This window comes from Lichenostomus cassidix, chromosome 10 (assembly GCF_008360975.1).
Source record: "Lichenostomus cassidix isolate B80296 chromosome 10, HeHo_3.0, whole genome shotgun sequence".
Classification (NCBI taxonomy): Eukaryota; Metazoa; Chordata; class Aves; order Passeriformes; family Meliphagidae; genus Lichenostomus; species Lichenostomus cassidix.
This window is the reverse complement of record NC_139491.1, coordinates 13,968,160-13,992,121: the sequence shown is the minus strand read 5'-3', so window position 1 is coordinate 13,992,121 and position 23,962 is coordinate 13,968,160. Positions and strand designations below refer to the sequence as shown.

At 39.0% G+C, this 23,962-nt stretch overlaps 1 protein-coding gene across 1 annotated transcript in view; it reads left to right on the top strand.

The window, feature by feature from the left end:
• The window catches only part of MYO1E (myosin IE), a 107,783-nt gene that overhangs the window by 62,543 nt on the left and 21,278 nt on the right, over window positions 1-23,962 (top strand). The window contains exons 3-17 of the mRNA XM_085070771.1: window positions 739-828; window positions 1,730-1,824; window positions 8,297-8,384; window positions 9,988-10,077; window positions 10,880-11,011; window positions 12,234-12,368; window positions 13,536-13,668; window positions 16,974-17,170; window positions 18,091-18,171; window positions 18,551-18,637; window positions 19,938-20,024; window positions 21,101-21,268; window positions 22,016-22,101; window positions 22,698-22,779; window positions 23,562-23,668. Coding sequence (XP_084926897.1) covers window positions 739-828; window positions 1,730-1,824; window positions 8,297-8,384; window positions 9,988-10,077; window positions 10,880-11,011; window positions 12,234-12,368; window positions 13,536-13,668; window positions 16,974-17,170; window positions 18,091-18,171; window positions 18,551-18,637; window positions 19,938-20,024; window positions 21,101-21,268; window positions 22,016-22,101; window positions 22,698-22,779; window positions 23,562-23,668 — 1,658 coding nt within the window. The remainder of the gene's footprint in view (window positions 1-738; window positions 829-1,729; window positions 1,825-8,296; window positions 8,385-9,987; window positions 10,078-10,879; window positions 11,012-12,233; window positions 12,369-13,535; window positions 13,669-16,973; window positions 17,171-18,090; window positions 18,172-18,550; window positions 18,638-19,937; window positions 20,025-21,100; window positions 21,269-22,015; window positions 22,102-22,697; window positions 22,780-23,561; window positions 23,669-23,962) is intronic.

Genomic DNA, 23,962 nt, shown 5'->3' with positions numbered 1-23,962 from the left:
TTGCTGTCAGGTGCTTCCTATGTGTACACTGCAGCTGCAGTTCCAAAGGTTTGTAAAGTATTTGAAATGCAGGACATGTGCAGCTGAATGTAGAATGGTGAAATACTCTATTAAAATGTTGCAAAAAATCTAATAATGGATTGAAATTTAGTGTCTTGGTATAGGGCAAGCCTGCAAGAGAGGACTCTGAGGGACTGGTAATATTTTCACTCATAAAATAACACCACAGACTGAATTGCCCAGTTCCCCCAGCACCCCCCAGTGCATGCAGCTGAGTAATTGTCTAATTTAGCTCAGCAGTAGCCATTTCCATCCAGCTCTGCTTGCTCAGCACTGTCCTGTGAGATCAGAATGTGTCACTGCACTGTTTTCTGCAAAGGTCAAACCAATATTTTCTAATACTGACAATACAAACTCCTCAGTTACAAAGGACTAAAACCAGTTCAAATACGCCATTTCCTTTCTGTGTTTTTATTCAAGGTGTGCCACATTTTGGCCTTTATTACGTTTCTGTATTTAGCTTGTCCTAAAATTAGATAATCTGAAAATATTCCAATTGAATGATGTGTTTATAGTCTTGTAAGCCTGCTAATTTAATTTTTATTAACAATTGTTGTCAGCTATGGGGGTTTTTTGTGTTTTTTGAAGTATTATGTAATAGTTGGAAAAGTTCTTTGTCCCTAGTAGTAAGATACTATTTTCTGAAACTGTAGTTACCTTAACTTCTTTTGAATGCAGACATATATTGGCTCTGTATTAATCTCCGTGAATCCTTTCAAACAAATGCCATATTTTGGTGAAAAGGAAATTGAAATGTACCAAGGAGCAGTAAGTAAAGCAGTATGAATAAAGCAATATTCAGGGGCTTGGAAATATTATTCTATGCAGTTTAACACTTGGCAGCATTTGTTTCTGGGTTTTGCTAGCATTGTGTTAGCCTGGGGCAACTTGGCAGATCGCCATTACCATAACCTGAGTCTTCAACTTGAACTCCCTGGACTGTTGGATTAGTATTTCAAGAGAATACTTGTATTGATTCTCTAATCCATATTAGGTATCTCTCCTTGACATGTCCCTGCTCCTGCAAAGGCAGTTTTGAAGCTGTCATATGCACAAAATGGCCATTAGTGCACTTGGAGACTCTGATTTCAGAACTCTCTAACTGGACAAGAACAATAAAAAAAATTGAAGTGCCATAATTAGATGCCACTTTTGAAAATACAGCTTGAAGAGTGAGTCAGCACGAGAACATTAGGGACTCAAAATTCTGTGTCCTGCCCTTCTTGAGTTGGGCATGTCCACAGACTGGGGCAGCTGTTGGGTTTGAATGGCCCAGTGGATGACAATGGGACAGGAGGCACCAGGCTCTGAGTGCTGCTGGGGGAGAGCATTGTTAGCACATGACCACTGGTGGGATAGGCTTAAATTATGGGAGTTTCCTTTGGACAAGTAATGCATTTCCAGAGAGGCCATTTTTAGAATAGGGTGTTTCCAATAGTTTAGGAGAAAATTGTGGATATGAGAGAGAGATCACTAACAAAGTCCAGAGAATTTGGTTTGTTTTTATTAAATGTACCAAAAAATTCTTGGGGAAAATTCACTATAAAGTGGGATTCAGAATTGTTTTTTCCAGGAAAATAACTCTTCCAATTTAAATACAAATTTATTTTGCTCTCTCTGCATTTTTTAAATGCTGTCTTGAAAAATTATTCTTTATTTCTCCTCCTAGGCACAGTATGAAAACCCACCACATATTTATGCTCTTGCAGACAGCATGTACAGAAACATGATTATTGACAGAGAAAATCAGTGTGTCATTATTAGGTAAGAAAAAAATCTGTAAAAACTGTTTCATCTTCTTTTGCTGTTTTAACTTGAAAAAGCAGAAAACTTTATTATATCATTAAAAATCTTCTGTCCATGTTCACATGTTGAGATTTTCTAGAACAGCTAAGTATTTTCTGACCCTCCTTTTTGTTTTCCAGTAAAATCCTGATGATAGCTTAACCACAAGAAATCTCTTACCCACACAGTCAGCTTCTTGTCCAATACCAAATTTGCAACAGCTTGAATGACTACATGAGGGGGCTGGATTAACAACTGTACAACCACAGATACTGTTAAATCCAGCAATCCCACATGGACTGCATTTATCATGGTCTTTTGTTCCTTTTGGAATTTTACTTGGATTCACTCAGACAAAAGGAGGAGAGAGATACTGAGAAATTAATTTTGTCTTCACTGTTAATCTATTTTAATTATCAGGCGATGGAATTGACTGTAGAATTACTACTCAACTTTTTAATGACGAGCATTATTTAAGTGACAGTCAGAGTGAATTTTGGGACCAGAGTGACACTTTGTTCTCATCGGTGGGCTTTATAGGTGGTGTAGAATAAAAGAAAATGTGTGGAGAGCAAGAACTGCAACATCCTGCAGCTGCTACCCTCTGCCTCTTCTGACCCCTCTTCTCACAGAGCCCGGGTGGAGGTCTAGTGCAGAGCACCTGGAGCTGCCCTTTAGCTGTCCCCAGGGCAGGGGGGCTGGGCAGGGATTTTACACCTGGGATGGCCAACCAGGTGTTAACAGTTTGCAGTGTCCAGGGAGGGCCTCCCAATTCCTGGGCCAGCCTGGTGCCATGGGAAACAAAAAGCCCAGAGCTCTCCTGCCTGGCACTGATGGCTGAATTGTTCCCTGAGCTCAGACTTTCTCTTTAGAAAACTGATGCCTATTGCTGTGCTGAAGTTTACTAGGCACATGTAGTCAAATTGAGACCTGTTAGGAATGGATAAAATTGGGTCTTATTTTGCTTTCAGCACAAAGTAACATCCCAGAGAGTGGGATGTTTCACATGAAGCTAAATTTATAGTGAAAACCTTTGAGCTGTTATGGATTGTGATTAAAAACCCTACTTTTTGATCCTGTGTTCTGCCCCAAGTGCAATGCATGCAGAGAGTCTCATGGAGAGAGAGTTGAGATATAGACCTAGTTTTAATTTCACATGAGAATTCTTGTACTTAACACTGGATGAGGTACTTGAATGCTCTTTGGAATGTGCATTTCTTATGTGCAGAGTGAAGTTTCTCTCAGTGTGTGCACAGACTATTCAAAGTCTGCAGGAGCTAATTGAAATCTACTGCAGAACTGAAACAAGAAAGATCAGGTTTGCAAGGGACATTTCAGAGACCTTTTTCCCCCATTATACATATTTATTTTCCCTTTGCTATATTTTATTACAGACACCTTAGAAACTGCTGACTAGATTTACAGGTAGTTTTCATGATGGTTTTTGATTTTTTTAAGACACTTAGAAATTATTTTTATGAAATCTAGTAAGTTAGCTGCTCACAAAATTGATATTGTTTGTTTGGTTGATATTTTAATTCTTTGGACCACATTTGATTTAAACTGTTTAAATACATCTTGTATTTTCAGGTTTAATGCCATCACTATTCCCAACAGCCAGAGCTGGCTTAAGAAGGAAGTTTCTTAAAGTTTGGAATTTGCTTGTTTTATGTTTTATTGTGTGGACCAGAAGGCTCTGAAATTGCTGCAGATTGGCAGCTCCCAGGATGCTGCAGCTCTTAAGTGAAATGAATGTTCTGCCCTACTTAGTGTCTACTACCAACCACTCCATCAGTTTCACATAATAGCTTGCCAAGGGCTTTACCATTTCTGCCCCTAATGTTGGGATTCTCAAAAAACTGAGATACAGCTGTCTTTGTTGTCAGTGCCATAGAAGCTGCTGAGCATAAGCAGCTCCAAATGAACCTTTGTGTTCAATGAAACATAGTTTTTGCTGTAAAAATTTGTCCTGTGGAAGATGAGTGATGATGAAGATAAGGTTTATTGTGAGGTGCTCCTTGCTTCTCTATAACTAGTCTGAATTTGGAGTGACTTCACTGAAAATCCCTGGTGAACAGAAAGAACAGAATCAGCTAGTACCCAGGTTTTTCCTTCTTCTTCCTCCTCAAGATACCCAATTTCCCCCTAAAGAAAGGTTTGCAGAGAGAAGGTAAGAAATAAGGTGTAGACTGGACCATTCACAGCCAGATCCCAAAGGCTAAGTCTGGCTGCTGTTGCACATGGAGACACAAGGATGGTGGGAAGGGGTTGGTGCACACCTGGGTCCTCCCACTGTGTGCTTTGGGCACCTGTGGCATCTGCCTCCAAATCTGGGAGGGGACAAGCAGTCCCACAGACTAGATACGTGCTTCCAGGCAGGTGAAGGGAGGTCCCTAATGTAGTCAAAACACCTTTTGCCTGGACATTAATTCAAAATGTATTTAGCCACTGATAGAAAAAACAGATCCTCTTCAAAAGTCAGTGAATGAACTGGGAAAGCAGATCCAAAAGTAAATGCAAGTCTCTGAAAGGCTGGATAGGTGGCAACCAAAAATAATCTCTTTTCATATGATAATACTAATTTAGAAAGAAAAACTGTTGCCAAACAACCTTTCCAAGGCCAGGGAAGGCTTTTTCATTAGCTGAGTAATTCCAGCACATTTGCATATGTGCTAAGAAAATTATATGTGCACATGTCTAATCATAGCTGAGCTGCTTTGCATGGCTGCTGTAGAGTAAATAAACAATGAGGTTATTCATGGGCTGCCTCCAGGCTGGGCTGAATCCAGGAGCAGGGCGTGCTTGGGTGGGGAGAGGGAGCAGTACCCCCAAGGCTTCCCTGGCTCTGGGTGCATGGGCAGAAGTGCAGAGCAAGTTCACTCACAGGGGTATGCTGGACTTTATTTCTCGTTGAGTTTATGTTTTACTGAGGCATGATGTTTAATTTAGGCCTTTCCTGAACTAAGCTCATTGGTGGCAATTAAAACAGACTCCTGGCATTTCTTCCCCACGTGACATGGTAGCCCTTACAGACTATTAACAAGAAGTTGTCCAGTCAAGATTTTAATTATGAAGGATTGTCTCATGGCTTTTAATTCCTTTTGGGCTATCACTGTCCTTTAATTAAGAGAGTGGAGGTTATGATTAGTATTTTTCTATTATGGAGCAATAAATGCGTTTCTTCAGAGTGTTCTTAAGGTTTTACCTTCCTATAAAGCTGAGGACTTTATTTGCACTTTGATTCTCTTATCCCTGCCAGGAGATGTTGCCATTGCTTTAAAGCAGTTTTTCTTGTTTGTAATTTTAGTTCATGTTTTCCATTTGTGTGGCAATATTTGAGTCCAGGAAAGCAGTGTATGATGAGTACATATCTAAAAACACAATACATCTTATATACTACAAATATGTGTTAATGAAAAGATCATTTACCACCCCAACTGCTTGTAGTGAACAGCTCATGTCTATCTTAAATCCATTAAGTTCAAAATTTAATATGAGATTTCTAGTCAGCTTCTGTATCTCAGCTTTCCAGAAGGCTCAAATGACCGATCATTCTAAAACGTCTGTAGAGAACCTGACTGAAAATATGGTTGAATTTTAATGAGGAAATGGTAGAAACATGGGTTTAACACAGTAAGAAAAATTAGGTTAAAGCTCTGATTCAGAAGGGAAAAATATTTCACTGAAGTCATGCTACTGAGGTTTCTCTAAACATAATTGCAGAAAGTAGATTTTACATGTAAACAAAGTAAAAAGTTTATCCAAACACATCAGCATATTTTACATATACAATGTTCTTTACTGGCAGATCCAAGAGTTCTTTATAAATATTTGGTATTAAAATTTCTACATTGTCCTGGCAGTGTAGATAAGCATCACTTGTATTGTTCTACAGCCATGGATACCATATTAAATGTCCCTCAGGAAATTAATTTTAGAGAGAAGGATGATGCTGTGTATCAGATCTTCCTTCTCCAATCACTGATTATTTCCTCTGGGAAGGAAACAAGGAACAAAAAAAATTCTTTCTTCATTTGTAGTCTTATTCTGTTTTCAGCTAAGCATTAACTGACTGTGGAAGAAATGTCATTTTTCTAGAGTGGCAAATAATGCATAGAAGAAACAGTGTATCTTTCAAAATATTAGAATTTTTGTTAGTTTGAGACTATGTGCTGGTTTTACTTTTAGCAAGAAAAGTCTCTGAGAAAATTTTCAATACCACAATCCACTTTAGCCATTTTAAGAATTTTTTCAACCTTTAAAGACCTCCATACTTCCAACATACTTCAAACTACCAAGCTAAAAGATGATTCTTATACCTTCTTAAAATAGTTTTAATAGCAATAGAACAGTAAGATTTATATGAAGAAGCTGCATGAGAACCATTTGGCAGGAATGCCACAATTTCCCTGTTCTGTTTGAATACCTGAGCTTTACTGAGGGCAGGATACTATCCCATCAGATAAAGCTCCTTTGGTTCATAAATAATGCATCTTCTTGTTTTATTCTCGTTTAATTGGAGCAATTTGCTGCTCTTTGATCAATAAAAGCATAAAACTGAAAAACAGTCTATGCATGCATAAATCTAAAGCAAACTCTGGAAGGCAATCTTTGGGCCAAATTAATTTACTAGAAAGGATCACTTATACTGAAGCAGAAACCGACAGTAAAACAGAGCTTTATTGCTCCAGGTCAGTTCTGTGGCAGACACTGTGGAGTAAGAAATACAAACCCCACTTAACTTGAGCAAGGAGGACAAGGATAATGGATGCATCAGAGAAAATTTTACAGAAATGTGTTATATTATTACTGTGTGATATATTATACCTGATCAGCTTCATTCACTGTTTGGCACTGGATCCTCCTCTGTACTCAGTTGGAAACTGCAGTTCGTAAGCTCCAAGTATGATTTGGTTTCAATTGGTTTGTCTGCTTTTACAACAGGAAGAACAAATTTACTGCCAGCACATTTTGGAGAAATGTTATTTTAATTATTGAACTATTCATGATTTGAACTTTTAAAAGCAGTTTGCCATTCATCAAACTGTCCCTGTGAATGTAGTAGAGATGCATAATACAGGCTTTCTTGGTTGTTGGGAAAAGGTGACTCAGAAGAATAATAATAGTCATGGTCTGTGCTCCACAGATGGAAGCTCCATAACTACTTTTTCACCTTTTCAAGCTTTCAGTTTGATCTGTAAAACTGTAGTTGGGAGAAGACAAAAGCATGAAAACATTTCTGGGAAAATAATTTTAAAAAGCCTTTCAGTATTTCTGTGTTGTTTGGAGGCTTTAAAGATGTAAAATTACATTTGCAGCTTGGCAGTTTGGGGAGTTTTTCCAGAATGAAACCTTTAAAAATGTCTCTATTAGTCATGCTGATAAGGAGCTCTGAGTTGCTCATTCACGGTGAGTCCTTTCCTGTGCAGGACATGCTGATGTTTCTTTGGCAGATGGAGCTAAAATTTGTCCAGGAAAAGATGTGCATTTGATCCATATCCAGGAACAAGTGGGTGCAGGATAGAAGAGTCAACAACATTCACTGAAATTATTCAGGAGTTTAAAGATAGTTTTCTCTTTTGTGAAAATCTGCAATTCCAGCTCTCTTTGTGACATTGAACCAACATCTGTGCGTTGATCTTTCTGCATTGGTGTAGTTGTCCAGGTCATGGGAAATTCATTAAGGTCAGAGCTGACTTGCACCAAAATGTACATAAATCCAGAGGAATTCTGTTGAAGGGAAGTTAACTTTAAAGGACGAAATAAAGGGAGGTTGGATTGCCTGGCATGCCAGTCTTCTTTCCCTCTTGAGAAGCTTATTGATTGCAAGAAGGCAGAGCTCCTGATGTTGTAAACACCATTCACCATTGAAATGAAATATTATAAAGGAAGGAAGGAATTGTGAGAGCTGGTATGGGATATTAAGATTTCTTGTACCCTGTGTCAAGAGGCATAGGAACAGGAAGGTAGTTCTTCCGTCATTCAGGATGTGATTAATAATGCCTCATTATTTTATTCAGGAACACCTAAAACAAAAAGCTACTGAAATGGGGTAGGTATGCACAGCTCAGATTTTCAAATTAGTTTTTGTGTTAAGACCTGAAATCCCCTAAATTTAGATGGGAATTGAGTTTTTAACGCACAAATTCTCTTTTGAGCATCTTGGTTTAAGTAGAGGTTTCTCAGTGTATGTACTTCTCTGACTTTGGGGTCTCACAGAGGTTCTGGTGTCTGTGCAAGATGGTGTGTTCAGAATTCTGTGTTCACAAACATATCCAAGTGTGATGCTATGACACTGTAACCACAGTCTATATTGCCAGGCTACCCAGTGTGAATGTGGTGTATATAATTAAGGTATCTAGCCTTGCTTGGACAAGATGAACTTCAAATTACCCCATTGTAGAGTTACTTATAAACTAACATGTACATTTGTGTGTCTCTTTTTCCATAGTGGGGAAAGTGGTGCTGGAAAGACTGTAGCTGCTAAATATATCATGAGTTATATCTCCAAAATTTCAGGAGGTGGCCCTAAAGTACAGGTGAGTTGATACAGAGTAATACTGAAGACATAAGCTTACTCTAAAGATTCACTTCAGAGGTGGAATGACGAAGGGTGTTGTGGCAGACTCTGGCAGATTAAGAGGCACTTGACCTGGGTGACTTGTGGGTGAGCAGCTAGAAACACCTGGGTCCCAAAGGCAGAGAGTCCTGGGGTGGGCAGCTTTCCTCAGCTGCAGGATGCTGCATGGGAGCCATGGCAGGGATAGCCACAGGGCAGAATCAGCTCTGCTCCAAGTGCTGTAGCTCTCATGCTGAATTGCATCTACAAGCTGGTTTTTTTTATTTTTATTTTTTTACTTAAGTGGTAAGAGGTACTTTAATTGTTCTAAGCCAGATTAAGAACAACAATCAATCCTTTTAGTAGATGTGTGTTTTTTTTCCTCCTGTGTTGGCATTCTGTTGAAAAATGAACAGGCTTTTTGGGTTTCTGTTGCTTCCTTTAAATTTCTAATTTATGTGTATACATCAAAGAGGCACAGCAAGAACATCATCTTTTTTTATGAGGTTATCTAGGCAAAATTAGTGTGTGTGAAAGCTGCCTGAAAGAACAAATAGTTGGTTTTATTAATAGCTATACTGTTTACATATCAAAACCCATGAGCTAAAGCTAATTGAGTGAAATAGCCATAAAAATTCCGTTAATGACATTACAGTGTCATTCCTTGACTGACAGACAGTGATAGGTAGTGGCTGTTTTTACCAGTCCTCTCCTGTTGAGTGCTTACTGTGATTTTTGCCTTATTGCAGTCTCTGATGTTGAGTGTGTTCTTTCCGCTTTGTTTTGCGCCACAGCAATACCAGGAACATTGCAGAGAATAACTCAGTAACCAAGAGAATGATCCACAGAAAGTGTGCATTATGTTATTTCTATAAATAGAACCATACTTTAAAAGCAAATATTTTGTTTTGTTTAAAAGATTCCAGCTTTTTATACAAAACTAAAAGATACTCTTAATTACAGTGTCAGAGTTGATGAGGTTAGTAGGTTGCCTTGAATATTTTTTTAAAATAAAATTACATCTTTTCACAACCCAGCATGCACTGGGTTTTTCCAAAGCAGAGGTCTTCTCCATGTTTCCAGCTTCCAGGATCTGATAAAGAGGATCTGACAGTAACACCTTACATTGCTTTCTAAGACAGCTAGATAGCATTATTAGTGATCCCCAAACAGATTGCTGAAGCACTTGCAGATTCCTAAATTTCATGCTGCTCTGCCTTCATTGGTTGGGGTTCCAGACCCCCAAAAAGGTTTCAACGCTCATGTGTAAATGTGGTTTAAAATAAATTGATCTGTTTTGTCCATCATCTTCATTGGCTGTGGTCCTTGGCAGAACAGTGAACAGAAGAACCAGTTTCTAACCTCAGGCATTTTGTTTAATTCTGTACGATTTCCCTCAAAAAATAAGAGTTAAAAGCTCTGACTTCTGTTCTTATCTGATCAAGAGGATTTTTTACAGATGCAAGATTTCTTGCCATTTTAATATATAATTTATATATCATGGGGTTTTTTTAGAAAATCTGTAAGAGCTTTAGAAATGTCTATTTCTGAATTTGCATTTCTTTTGTTTCCTAAAATTTTAGCATGTTAAAGATATTATTCTACAATCCAACCCTTTACTGGAGGCCTTTGGGAATGCAAAAACTGTACGGAACAACAACTCCAGCAGATTTGTAAGTCCCTCCACCTTAGAGATCACTTTACTCTTCCAACTTCTGTGCTGTTACAGAGACAGTATGTAGGGGTGTAAGGTAATTTTATTGCAGGTGAGGTAGACCTAAATAAAATATGAAATGTGCTTTAAAACATAAAGTATATGTCAAGAAGCTTCTGTTTAATTCTGTATAGATTGTGCATTCCTTTCTCTATATGTACTGGTTAGAGTTTTTGAAACATCAAGACTGCAGCCTTTACAGGCAGTAGACAGGAGTTACCTCCAGTCTGCCATTACAGAAGGGTCAAGATAATCCCATGAAATGACTGCTCACTAAATTGCACACTATATGTTCCCATTTTAGAAGTTACATGCAGGCTTTAAAAATTTGAGATCTGTTCCTTGGCTAACATGAGGGTTAATGCAGTTAATGCCTCCCTGTAAGCAAGAGATTATGGCTTTGCTTTGCTCCCTAGCAAAACAGTTTGCTGTTGGTTGTAAATCTGTTGAACTGACTTGCTGTAGAGGTGAGTCTCGTGGCTTCCGTTATACTAAGCAAGAGTCTCAGCAGCAAAGAAAAGCCACTCTGTGCATTTGCATTAACATGTGATGTGTTGTCCCCAGTCAAGCTGTATAAATGCAGAAAGCAAGAAAGACATGTGATGGTTCAAGGATCTAAGTTTGGGTTGTACCTTGAGGCAGCAGTGTCTCTGCATCCAAAAAGATGAAATATCCTCGTAACCTTGCCTGGAATACAGTACAAATGCATGGTTTGAATTTGCATTTACTAATCATTTAACAGCTTGAATTATTTATTGCAGGGGAAATACTTTGAAATACAGTTTAGCCCAGGTGGAGAACCAGATGGAGGGAAAATCTCCAACTTCCTACTGGAAAAATCTCGAGTTGTAATGAGGAATCCTGGAGAGAGGAGTTTTCACATTTTTTACCAGGTCAGAAATATCTAAGTCCTTTTTGAGTTATGTAAAGTATGTAGGACCAGTTTTCCCTTTTGATTGAAAAGTCATTCTGAGAACAGTGGGATTTGAGTGCACACTGCAAAGGTAACCTGGCCTCTGCTGGGAAGCTCAATAGCTTGTTGAGACACCATCTGCCATAGACCTGCCTGGCTGCCTTTCAGCTCCTGAACAAAAGTACTGCAGTGTTTCAAAGCCTTGTTTGGAAATTCGTTGTGAACTCCCATATGGAAAAGTCTAGGAGAATATAATAGAAAATGAGAACTTTTCAGCAGATTTCTTTTTTAAATTACCTACATATAAAGAGAGAGAGGCCAGTTCCTGTGAAAGAAATTTGATTCTCACTTAACTTTTCTGGGACATTTATGATCATACTGTTTGTTGAACTGTCCAAGTAGCCCCATTTTTTGTGTTTGAAAAGTCTTTGCTAGCCTTTACTGGTCCTTGACGTGCATGGTCCTCACCTGCTGGAGTGCTGCTGACCAAGCTCTACAAAATTAGGGCCAAGACAGGGCATTGTAAGTGACTAACCAGCCTCACATGAAGTGCCACTGCCAGGATGGAAAGCTGAGTTGGAGCTGGAATTGCTCCAGGAGCTGCGTGTTCTCCTCTTCTGAGGTACATGTACAATTTGCTCTGTCCTGCTGATTTTCCTGTGGCCTGGAGAGACTTTTTGACGCAGGAGTTAACAGAACATGGGGTTTTGACAGCTCTGGTTTGAGGTTAGTTTGTTCCTCCCTGTTGCAGCTGTGTCTGTGCATGGCTGTGTAGACTTTGCCTAGGTCTGAGGACCATAATGGGTCCCCACAGTGAGTCACAGATGATGCTTTCTGAAGATGCTTTCAACTCTGCCTGCCCTGCACTAGGTGTGGAAAACACATTGCTCTTGAGGATTTAGAGAGTAAATTGTAGATTGGAAAAACCCACTTTGCCTTTATGAGGTAAAGATAATGGAAGACATTCAAGTCAGTCACATTTTTAGCTATTTATTAGTTGTGAAGTTAGAACTAAACCATTCACAGGAATGGGATTGAGAACCTAGTCTTTGGGATTAAGCAATTACCAGAAGGATACATCTCTGGCACAGCACTAGCCATATCTCTCACAGTAATTTCAGGCTCAGTCAACTGTTTCTGACCCACTCATCTCTGCTGAAGATTGTTTGATGCTACCTAATTTGGGGTTTTTTATTCTGCAGCTGATTGAAGGGGCCTCCTCAGAACAAAAAAGCAGCCTTGGCATTACCAGCATGGACTACTATTACTATCTGAGTCTCTCTGGGTCGTACAAAGTCGATGACATCAATGACAAATCCGATTTCCAGGAAACACTGGTGAGTTCTTTACTCTATGATTTGCATAACAGTGGTTGGATGTTCATTTCACTGTTCATCTGCAGCAAAGACATTGATGTATTAATGTGGGAGTGAGAAATTAATTAGATACAACTTATTCTAGTTTGCAATTTGCCCTGAGGAAGAGGTATGTTACCCTGAAGATAGATAGATATTTTTTGTATAATGGTGTTATGTTTTTCAGTTTGCTCTTTCTCAGAAGGGTGCAAGTTTAATATAATCTATATGATCTGTTGTACAGTATCTGCAGATAATCTGTAGTATGAAAATGCAAACACAGTGAGGAACTTGCATTAGAAGAAAATATAAAAGAGTGCCCTGCTTTAGCTGAATTCCTAGTGCTGGCTGACCTTCCATGCTTATTTACAACAGTACAGCTGAAAAGCTGGAGAAATGGAGTGTGAAAGCACAGATCAGGGATCTTTATCCAGCACTGTTGCCAGTTCACTGTGTCACCTGCCAACTGCTGGTATCCTGTTATTAGTAATTTACTACTTAAAGTAGGTATATTAACACATTTATATATGTAGCACATTTAAAGGCTTGAGAAAATAATGGTTACTGTTGTATTGGAGCTTATTTGGTATTTTAGAAAAGCAGTCAGCTGAGAAGACATTCTGTAAGTTATCATGTACTCTGAACTCCAAAACCCAGGGATGCTGAGGGTTATTTTCCTGTACGTGGCTGAAATTCAGAGCCCAAGCCAGGCACTGGGCTGCTTTTTAGAGTCATTTACTGCAGCTTCACCATTCTTAGTCTTGGTGGATAAATTGTCAGTGTAGAAGGTATAAAATCATTGTCTCTTAGGCTCACTGTTTCCCATTTTGCAATGAAACTATTTCTTTTTAATGTGGCACTTAAAAGCAGGTGTTTGTTTTTTAATGAGTTTTTTTCAGGAATTTGTGCTGTTAATACATCTTCTAAAGAGTGTAGATGCTTCTGTATTTAATTTTAAAAAATACAGAAATGCTGAAGGAGGACACCTGGTACCCTTTGAAACTTCTTTGCAGCTGTAATGAAATTTGGTTGCCTTAGGAATCTGAAGTGCTTTGAATAACTAGTTTTTTTACACCAAAATTTTGAAAGGACTTCTAAGACAAGAGTCTTTGACTGATGCTGGTTTTTTTTGTTTGTTTTTCTTCCCAGCACGCAATGAGTGTGATTGGGATCTTTGCAGAGGAGCAGGCATTGGTACTGCAGATAGTGGCAGGAATATTGCATTTGGGAAACATCAGCTTCAAAGAAGTTGGCAACTATGCAGGAGTGGAGAGCGAGGAGTGTAAGTACCTCTGGAAACTGTTACAGGAGCAGTGGGCTGCAGCCCAGATGGCAGAAGGTGAACTGCAATTTAGAGCTGCTTATCCAAACACAGAGCATCGTTTCTTAGAGTGTGAGGCTGCCAGTTGAGTCTCTGCCAACACCAGGTGCTGAGGCCCCTCTTTTGTCTTGTAAAAGGCCACTGACTTAACTGGAGTGCGATTTTTGCATTTGAGAAATCCTGTTCCAACCTTTGAGTATGAAATAATAGACACTGTAAGAAGGGCTTGAACGCTGCTTCTTTCAGTGCATCAGCACACATTCATAAAACCCCTGTTTATTAGTGGTTTGTGTGGCCTCACTGCCCTGTGAAAGCAATTCCCAACTTGTGGGTGTCCCTGGGCTCAGGACACAGTTGGTGCCCAGGTATCCATACAGGTATGGACATGTGCCTTGTAAATAGAGATTCAGAGCAGAACTGAAATGTAGAATTGACATTCTGCAGTTATGCTTCCTGTCTCAGATTTCTCAACTGATGCCTCATGATGAGCTACAGCTACTGAGTAACTATTTCTTTGCAATTCCCTTTTGCACAGTGCCCTGTCCTTGCATCCCTCACCATGTGCTGCTGTTCTGTAGCAGCTGGTGTTGGAATATTAATGGACCTTGAGCTTTAAATGCTTTTGTGGTGATTTGTACCTTGCATCTAATGTGGATTTATGCTGCTTTGATGTTTAGGGACAGAGTGGATAAGCACAATATACAAAACAGTAACTTACACATACCTGTGTGTTCTCTTAACTCCTAGTTCAGAATGGGTCTTATGTTTAGGAAAATTGCACTTTATTTGTAACTAACCTATCTTGTGCAGCCAACTTCACACTCAACTGTATTAGTACTCTCCTGCTACTTGTTTTAAAAAATTGGGAACTAAAAATTATAAATTTTAACCTTACTATTCTCTCAAATTAAGAAATTAGGTGAACCCAATGAAAAAAATTTGTGACATTGTATTTATATGCCTTTTGATTCCAAATGAGCTACTGTGCTTCCATTTAAATCACATTTAAAATCATTCAATGAAATCAAGGCATTTAAAAGCCACACAAGATGGATACAGAGTGGGTTGCATCAAAATAGTAAATGGCAAAGACATTAATTGAAAATAAATCATTAAATTGAATGTGTTTCTATGGTGAGCCATGTCCACTGTTTCTCCTGCTCACTGGGATACAAATACAGAAATTGTGTATCAACAATACATGGGAAGTAATTAGAAGGTAGAATGAATATCAAAGTTACACATAAATATACTGATTTGATAGAAGCAAGAGAAGAAACAGCCATGTCTGGTACAGTTTCTGCATTATGAAGATGAAAGTTGAGCTCATTTCTCTTCTCCATTAATCCCCCTCCCCAGTCTATTTTGTCCAAGCCAACTAAATAGTAAATCATTTATACCCTCATAGCCACAAAAGATAAAGCACAAGAAATGACCACTGGTCAGTCCTGCTTTGCAAAAGCCTGAAATAATAAAAAGTTTAAGAATTTGGTCAATAGTGTTCCTGTTGCTATACAGCCAATTGCAGAAAAGCATGCAAAGGCCATTCTTTGGGACACCATGAACTCTACTCTCTTCCTCTGAATCAGAATCAAATCTGTACAGACCATTCTTGACAGACCTTTAGACAAATACATCTTTAAAACTGCCAGTGATTGCTATCTGCTATAGCTCTTGATTATCCTAACAGTTGAAAAAAATTCTTATTTACTGGAAATCTTCCATGTTACAAATCATGGCAAATACCAGTACTTCTCTCTTGGAAGGAGAAAAGAATTTAAACCATCCCTTTTTACACTTGCACTGTATTGAAAGGGTTGTTTTTCACTTCCTGAAAGCCCATGAAGTGAGCCCAGTCTTTTTGGTTTTCTTCACAGAGAAGAAAAACTATTCCACTGAATGCTACTGATGACTCTTTGAGGGTCATTTTTTCAATTACATGCATATCCTGCTTTATAATAATTTCCAGACTGTAACTTTATGGTTCCTAACTAGGGAAAATAATCAGGCATCTTAAGAATGTGAAGTTGTATCAAGTGCTGGCCAGCTACTCTTCCCTTACAGTAAATCATTAGCATTGGGAAGGGAGAGTTTCTGAGCTCTGCATGGTGGTTCTTGCCATTAGACTGTCTTCAGAAACTCTTACCAGTAATATTGGTTAAGCACTTTTCCTGGCATCTTAGTATGTGAGCATATTTGGTCCATAATTGCCTACATTCTTTCCCATTTTAAAGCATATGATGATTGACCTTTTCATGTGCTCTTTAGCCTGAGTTCTCTGAATGACCAGAGGTGTTGCCAGTGACTCGACTTTGGTTGTGTGCTTCCTGGTACCCCAGAATAAATATACTCAGTTTGCTGACGGTAATAAATCACATTTCAGAAAGCTGGTGGTTGTTTTCAGTTTTAAAAATATTTTTGGAATAATGTACTAAAGGGTTTGGTGAAGTCATGCTGTGACATTACAGATGTGTAAGGTGCAAGTAGCTGCTGCCTTAGTAATTGTTTTACATCCTCCTCACACCAGTGAAGTAGATCTGAAACCAATGGAACATGGAGGAAACACTGTTAGAGGATTATGTGGTTTAGTGGAGGTGCAATACCAACTTCAAGAGCTGCCCTCGGGAGCTGTTTCCATCTGCTTTCAAGATATTTCTGTTTTTCCACTCCTTGAGGGGAATGACACCTGCAGTAACATCTGCACCATGTGCTGAGAGTGCAGAGAATGCTAGACCTAGGGCTGCTTATTGCACAGATGTATTTCTGTGCTTTACTTTTAAACAGGGGGAAACAGAATTGGCAAAGTACATCCAGAATAAGGGATTAAAAAATAAAAGGCAAGGTAATTGAAAACTTTTTGCTAGTCCTAACTTACAAGAAGAAAGGGAAAGGACATTGGAAGCAAATAGCCTATTTTTTATCATATTTTAAACATTTCATGTTTTTACAAAGAACTTTCAATGGTGTCAATTTTATTTCATGTGTGAGCTCTATTTTTTACTTCCATCTTCTCCAAGAGTGATTTGTTTGAACCTCACAGTTCAAAACTATGTCCTCTGGCAGCTTACATGTTTGAAGGACTGAAGGTACAGAAATAGCTGACTATTTTTGCTTCAAGGTGGTTTATCTTAATTGAAATCCATGTAAGAAAAGAGTTGAAAATGTCCTTGAGGAGCATAGGGAAATTATTCAAGATAGTTCATCTTTTTCTTTGTCCTGTATTTAGTCTGTAAGTCATAATCCAGCAAGCCTGATCTTTCTTGCAGTTTTGGCTTTCCCTGCTTTTCTCCTGGGAATTAACCAGGAGCGCCTAAAGGAAAAACTGACCAGCAGACAGATGGACAGCAAGTGGGGAGGCAAATCTGAGTCCATTAATGTCACCCTGAATGTGGAACAAGCCTGCTACACCAGGGATGCACTGGCCAAGGCCCTTCATTCCCGTGTATTTGATTACTTGGTGGATGTAAGTTGGATTTGCTTGATTCTGCTGAAGTATCAAAACGAGTTCAAGTGCACTGAGAATGTTCCTTGCAGGCCTTTTCTTGCCTGTCATCTCTTTGCCCAAGCCTGCACAGTGCAGTGGGAGTGTGACCATGGATACCAAACACAGGACACTAACTCTGACATGAGCTGTGCTTTCAGGCTCCTGCCATAACTGTCCTGTAGGACATCCTGATCTTCCTGTCAGCATCCAGACTTCTCTGACTCTTACTTTCTCCTTAATACTTGAGCAAAATTAATTGGTTATTGTCCCTTCTGCTCTCTGATCCCACTTCCCTGAGAGAGCCCCTTCAGCACCCAGATTTGGTAGTGCAGCCAGTGGCCAAATTCCATTCTCCACGCTGGAGTGCTCTCTTGTTCAGAGAGGGACCCTGGGCTGGGCTGGGAGCCCTGGCTGCTGCCTGGTGCAGCAGGGATCTCCGTGGGGACACTGCAGGGACTCAGAGCTTCTCTCCTCACAACAGCCCTGTCATTCCCACTCTGTGCTGTAGCAGCACTGACACTGCACAGGCGGGGAACACAGAAGGAGGTGAAAAGATTCAGTGTACCCTCTGCAAAATTCATCAAATGCCACACTTAAAGCTGTTCTTTTTCTGTTGGCTCCTTTTATTTAACTGAGCCAATAACAGTCAAGGGGAAAGCTTTTTACAGATAGTAGATCCAAAGGCTTGCTGACCTGGAAAACAGGATAACATACTGTTAATTTCCTAACTGTTAGTAACACTTTATTAAAAAGTGAAAGCAGAATAACCTGTTATGTATATTTGTATTCAATTCAGATATATTATTTTAAAAGAATTTTTATATACATATTTAAGAATATTGATGTATTTTAAATGTGTAAACGACACTCTGTTTTATGTTTTGTTTCTGTTTTGTTAGTCTATTAATAAGGCTATGGAGAAGGACCATGAAGAATATAACATTGGTGTCCTTGATATTTATGGCTTTGAAATATTTCAGGTATGGCAATACAATACTTGGGATTTGAGCAGATCTGACCTAGCTTTTTTGTAATTCAGAGGAGAAAAAATCTAAACCAGAAAAAAAATCACAGATCCTGTGACCAGAATAAAAGCAAAAAAAATCCCAACCCAGCTTCCTGGACATTGTGATCTCACTGGTAATGTCTCACTTAATAAACGTGAGGTATTGAAGAAACTTGAAAGAAGCAAAGTCATTGATCTTAAAAGAAAGTTCTGAGATTCCACAAAATGTCTATAAAGTCAGCAACCCATCTATCACTGACAGTGTTTCTTTGAAGCTTATTGCCAGCATAAGAACTAAAAATTACTGCGTATAAGGCAGGAGACTAATTTTTAAATTGTTTCCTTTTCTACAGAAAAATGGTTTTGAACAGTTCTGCATCAACTTTGTAAATGAAAAACTGCAGCAGATTTTTATTGAACTGACACTGAAGGCAGAGCAGGTAACCAGATATTTATTACTTTGGAATTCACAAATGAGCTATTGCTTTTTCAACTGGTGGAAAAATCGAGGTTTCATCATCTGTTAACAGTAAAATCTGCCTTGTTAAGCAAGACAAAGGAAAAAAAAAACCAACCTTTGTTGTTGGCTGACCCTAAAACTATAAACCACATCAGCTGCAGACATTTGTTCTCTGATGGAGTGGTGCAGAAGCCAGTCCACCCCACAGTGTGCTAATGCAGTCATATGACTGTGCCCAGGCTTGCTGCAGAGTCTGACTCATGGGCAGGGATGGAAAACTGCAGCCTGGCTCCATCCCTGGGCTTCCCTTGAACATGACACACATTTCATTGGGGAGACTTCCCTTCATTTCCTCCAAGCCTTCTTTATTTTTTTAAAATATATATGTGTGTGTATATATGTATGTATGTATGTGTGTGTGTAGATATATATATGTAAGAATGAAATAGAGAAATGCAAAAATACTTGAGAAAGTATTTGCAGTTCTCTGCTTACTGCAGTCTTACTGCCAAATCTCACTTTTTTTGCTTCTGCATGAGAGGGCAGACAGGATGCAGCTGAGACAGGAGCCCTGTGTGCAGTGTGAGCTCAGGGCTGGCACCAGCTTTGGGACAGTGTTTTCAGGAATGCCCAGACACAATTGCCTTTGTGGGAAAGTAACCAGGCATGGCACTGAGTGCACAAGTGACCTGCAAAGTGTCTACTGAACCCTTATATGTGCAACTGACTGGGTCACTTTAATCAAATTTTAGTATGGATTTTTCCCCCAGTCATTCTCTAGGTGTATTTATGGATACAGTAATTGCATACAGAAAGGAAAAGCTGTGTTTTCATTTAATGTACATTTCTAAATGTGTTGTCTTGGGGATCTGATCTTCAATGTGCCTGTCACAATCTCAATTTTTAAAATAGATGAGGATGTGGACGGTTAGGTGCACTGTCAAGATACTGTAAAAGTAATTTTGTTTCTATTTGCAAAGTGCTTTGACAATAAATGCACTGTTGAAATCTTCCTGCTGTTGTCAGTAACCACGGAAGGGCTGTGAATGACAAAGGAATGTGTGGGGAGAACAGAGTAGGATTCCGATTCATCTTTTAGGCAGCAGAGAGCTGGATTTAACTATCAGTAGGGTCATTTCTCCCACCTCCACCCAGTCATACATTTGGCAAGCCTTCCTGAACATGAGTAGTGCAGAGTTTGTGTCTGTGGAGTGTGTTGTAAATCTAGTGCTACATCTACAGTGCGAAGGAATGTTTGCATCTTTCTTTTTACTTAACAGGAGGAATATGTGCAAGAAGGAATTAGATGGACACCTATAGAATACTTTAACAACAAAATAGTGTGTGACCTTATAGAGAACAAAGTGGTAAGTATTTAGAGCAAACAGGTGGAGAAAAAACCAAGTTTTTTTTCTCTTAAATATTTGGGCAGCTGTTTTTTCTGTAAAGAAGGTTCATAGGAGAATGCAAATACTGTTGTTCAGTTACTGAGTCATACTAAGTCTATATATATAAATCTTACATAAGATGTCTTATAGGAGCTCTAAGATATGTCATGTAAGATACCATCCAAAAAGAGAACTATACCACAGCGTGATTGACATGTGACTAAAAAATATAATAATGGGAAAAAATTGTATCCACCTAAATTTATCATGACCTTACTGACAAAGCATACATGAGATAATGCTCTTTGTGTCCCTCGAGATGTAATTCAGTTTGGGGAAGCTACAACACCACCTTTGCTTAGAGGTACTATTGAAAATTAAGCAGAAACAAGTGAAGAGAGACAGTATTGTAGATAAAAGAAACGTTGTGGTTTTGCTCTACAGATTGTTCTGCAGTTTCAAGTCTTTATGTTCTGGTTTGAGGTGACAACAAACATTCAGTTGTCCTTTAGGTCAAAAGTAGGATGTTTTTCAGATAGTTTTTTATCCCCTTGTAGACTAGAACAGTAGTTCAAAGACTGTAGTGACTTGTGCTTAAATGCACATCAGATTTTGCCCATTTCCTGTATGTATGAGGATAACTAGGAAGAGAATAAAATCTCCCTCCCAATCTCAGATATTTCACTCTAAGTTTGTCAAGCTACAGCATGTGCATTTGAATACTTTCCTCAGACATGAGTTTACTTTTTGGTGGAATGAGAGAAAAACTTTAAACAAATGTTGAGTGTTTTGATGTTTTTGTTATTTTTTTTCAACAGTAATCACTGTTTCCTCAATCATTTCCTACTGTCACTGTCATCACATGAAGAGTCATCTCCCCATAAATTATTTGCATATCGGTGTAAAAGCTAACCTCAGTTGATTGGAGGGAAATCCTTCCTGGCTGTGCTCTACTGTTTTTGTAGGAAAGACAATTTTCTGTTTGGGGGAAAAAACTGGCATCGTGACTTTTTTCCCCTCACTTGTGTTGCTGTTCTTGTTCCCCAACACATTAGAATCCCCCAGGGATTATGAGCATTTTAGATGATGTTTGTGCCACAATGCATGCAGTGGGAGAGGGAGCTGACCAGACACTGCTTCAGAAGCTCCAGATGCAGATTGGGACTCATGAACACTTCAACAGCTGGAACCAGGGGTTTATCATCCATCATTATGCTGGAAAGGTAATGTGGAAAATCATCACGGAATTCTCTGTAATGTGTTTATGAAGCAAGAGAACAGTAATGAGAGGAAGGGGGAAGCCCTACAGAGGGCTGGCTTGGCTTTACATAGGCAGATTGTCTCAGGAGACAGTGTCCCTTCACAGTGCAGGCAACTTAGGACAAAAATGCCTAAACAAGTGACCCTTGCTGGAGAGAGGAGTCTGGGCCTTGCTGTGCTCAAACATACTAACCAGAACTTAAATGTAATACATGAGTGCCCCATGACTTATTAATTGTAATCTTATTTTTTATTAGAGTAGCAGTAAATTCAAAGAATTCAGATATAAAAATGATGCTTAGGTGATGATATACCAATAAAACAGGGAATATAATGTACAGTTGTATCTTGTTAGGGTTTATTTCTCAGACTATTCATGGTTTCCTGCAGTTAATAGCAGTAAATCCTTACTGCGCAAGAATTTTTCTTTGTAAAATTCAGTATTAAATTTACTTGTCAGATTCCATTCATTAGCTTCATAAGTTTTTTTTTAATTTGAATGTAAACTGAATTTATATTAAGGATGAAACTCCTTTGTTTATTGTGAAAAAATGTGATAATACATGCCAGGATTTAGTGCTCATAGTATCTAAGTTTTACCAGACTAACCAAAAAGTACAGAACAGCAACTGATGAGGGCAGAATTTAAATTTTCTTTAATTATTGAGTTCTCAACTTACCACAAACAATCAATTTCCACCTTGGCCCAGGTATCTTATGATATGGATGGATTCTGCGAGAGAAATCGGGATGTTCTATTCATGGACTTGATTGAACTCATGCAGAGCAGTGATTTGTACGTAAGCAAAACTTGCTTCAAGCTAGGAATGCCGTGGTAGTTCCGATGGATGCAGAGGGCCTGACTTCTCTGCTTTGCACCTTGTGAGCTCTTTGTGTAACAGTGCAAATAACCCAGTGCTGCAGTACAGCAGCAGAACTTCATTACCCTGACCTTCATTTTCTACAAGTTGGACTAAGTGAGGCACTGCAGTGGCAGAATCAAATGCTGTAATGCCAGCCTTTGTTTTGGCCTCAAGCAAGGCTATCAGTGCTCTGGCATTCTCTCAGAACAGGCACTGTTTTGACAAAGTAACATTTCTTGGTGATGTATTTTAATTAATTGATAGTTATCTTTTAAGAAGTGTGCCTTTCTTTAGGTCTTTTAGAAGGCTTGTGTCATGTCTTTCAATGCTCACTAAAATAGCAAGGGGTCTCTGTGAGGAATGAGGCTCATGGAAAATACTAATCTTTAAACAGATTTGATATAACTCAAGATTAATAGAAATAGCTATTTATATTCTGCTCAACTACCAACTTTTACAGCATATTCCTTGACATGCCTGCATTGAATTGTCTTTCTATGCCAACCCTATTTTATAAATTCTTTCCTAGGCCTTTTATAAAGGCTCTGTTTCCTGAAAATCTGCAAGTGGACAAGAAGGGCCGTCCTACCACTGCAGGCAGCAAAATCAAAGTATGTCTTGTTTTACAGTGTTGGTGTGTGTATATGTGGTTGTGTGTTTGTGTATGAATGAAATTAATTTTAAAAAGTTTGTTGGTTATTTTTTTAGCTGTCCAGACATTTTTTAAGATAGATATTAGGAGTATCTTTATGGCAAAGTGATGCATTGTTTCAGCATTGTTAGAATTGGTCTGCCCAGCATCAGTTTTCACTAACTTGTATTCAGCTGCATCCTATAGCAGAATTTCCCAGCCAAGCAGTTGATGGTACTTGCCTGTGCATAAGGAATGAGCCACCTCACTCAGCTTCTCTTAACTGCAGATGACTGTTCTCTTTACAGTGCAGAAATGCCTGACCTAGCGCCCACCCAGGTGAACAGAAGTCTCTCTACTGAGCACAGTGTGCCTTGGCTAAGGCAGCAAGTGCTACGTGGCCAGTGTCTGTTTAGAGACTGATTGTAGAATACACTCTTAGATTACACATGGCTGTGCAAATCAGTATTTTACCAACCTCTTTTCTCACATTTCACCCTGACACGTTCACTTGATGCATTCACTCCATATTTTTATAAAGTAGTTTAAATGTATTGCATAGGTGGGGATAATGGTGCCTTCTATTTACTGTTAAGTTTTTTGTGAGATGCATATTATCCCAAGACATTTTGGTGGTTGGAGAAAGACCAAAGGCAACTGGATCTAGCCAATGGAATCACCAGCAGATGGTTGATAATTGTAGAATTCCCTCAGGATTTACCCTGTTCAGCTCAGATGCTATTGTTTTCCTTTGCTTTACAGAAACAAGCCAATGACCTTGTTGGCACCCTGATGAAGTGCACACCCCACTACATCCGCTGCATCAAGCCCAATGAAACAAAGAAGTCTCGAGACTGGGAGGAGAGCAGGTATGGATAAGCAGAGTATGTGATGAGAAACAGTGCTAATGCTCACAAGAAGACACAAAAATTCATAATTTGTAACTGTACAGCCTACAAACAGAACGAGATTCTTTAAAACTCTCAGAAATGAAATCTAGCATGACCTCTCCTAAACTTTGAAGGTAAGTGGTGGTCGCTTGGTCTAAATCAGCATTTAGTGTATGCAGCTCTTGGCTTTTCTCCTGCCAGTTACGAAAAATCAATATTTGCATGAGTAACACAACCAGTATATCAAAGACTCAGTGTTCCACGTGGAATTTG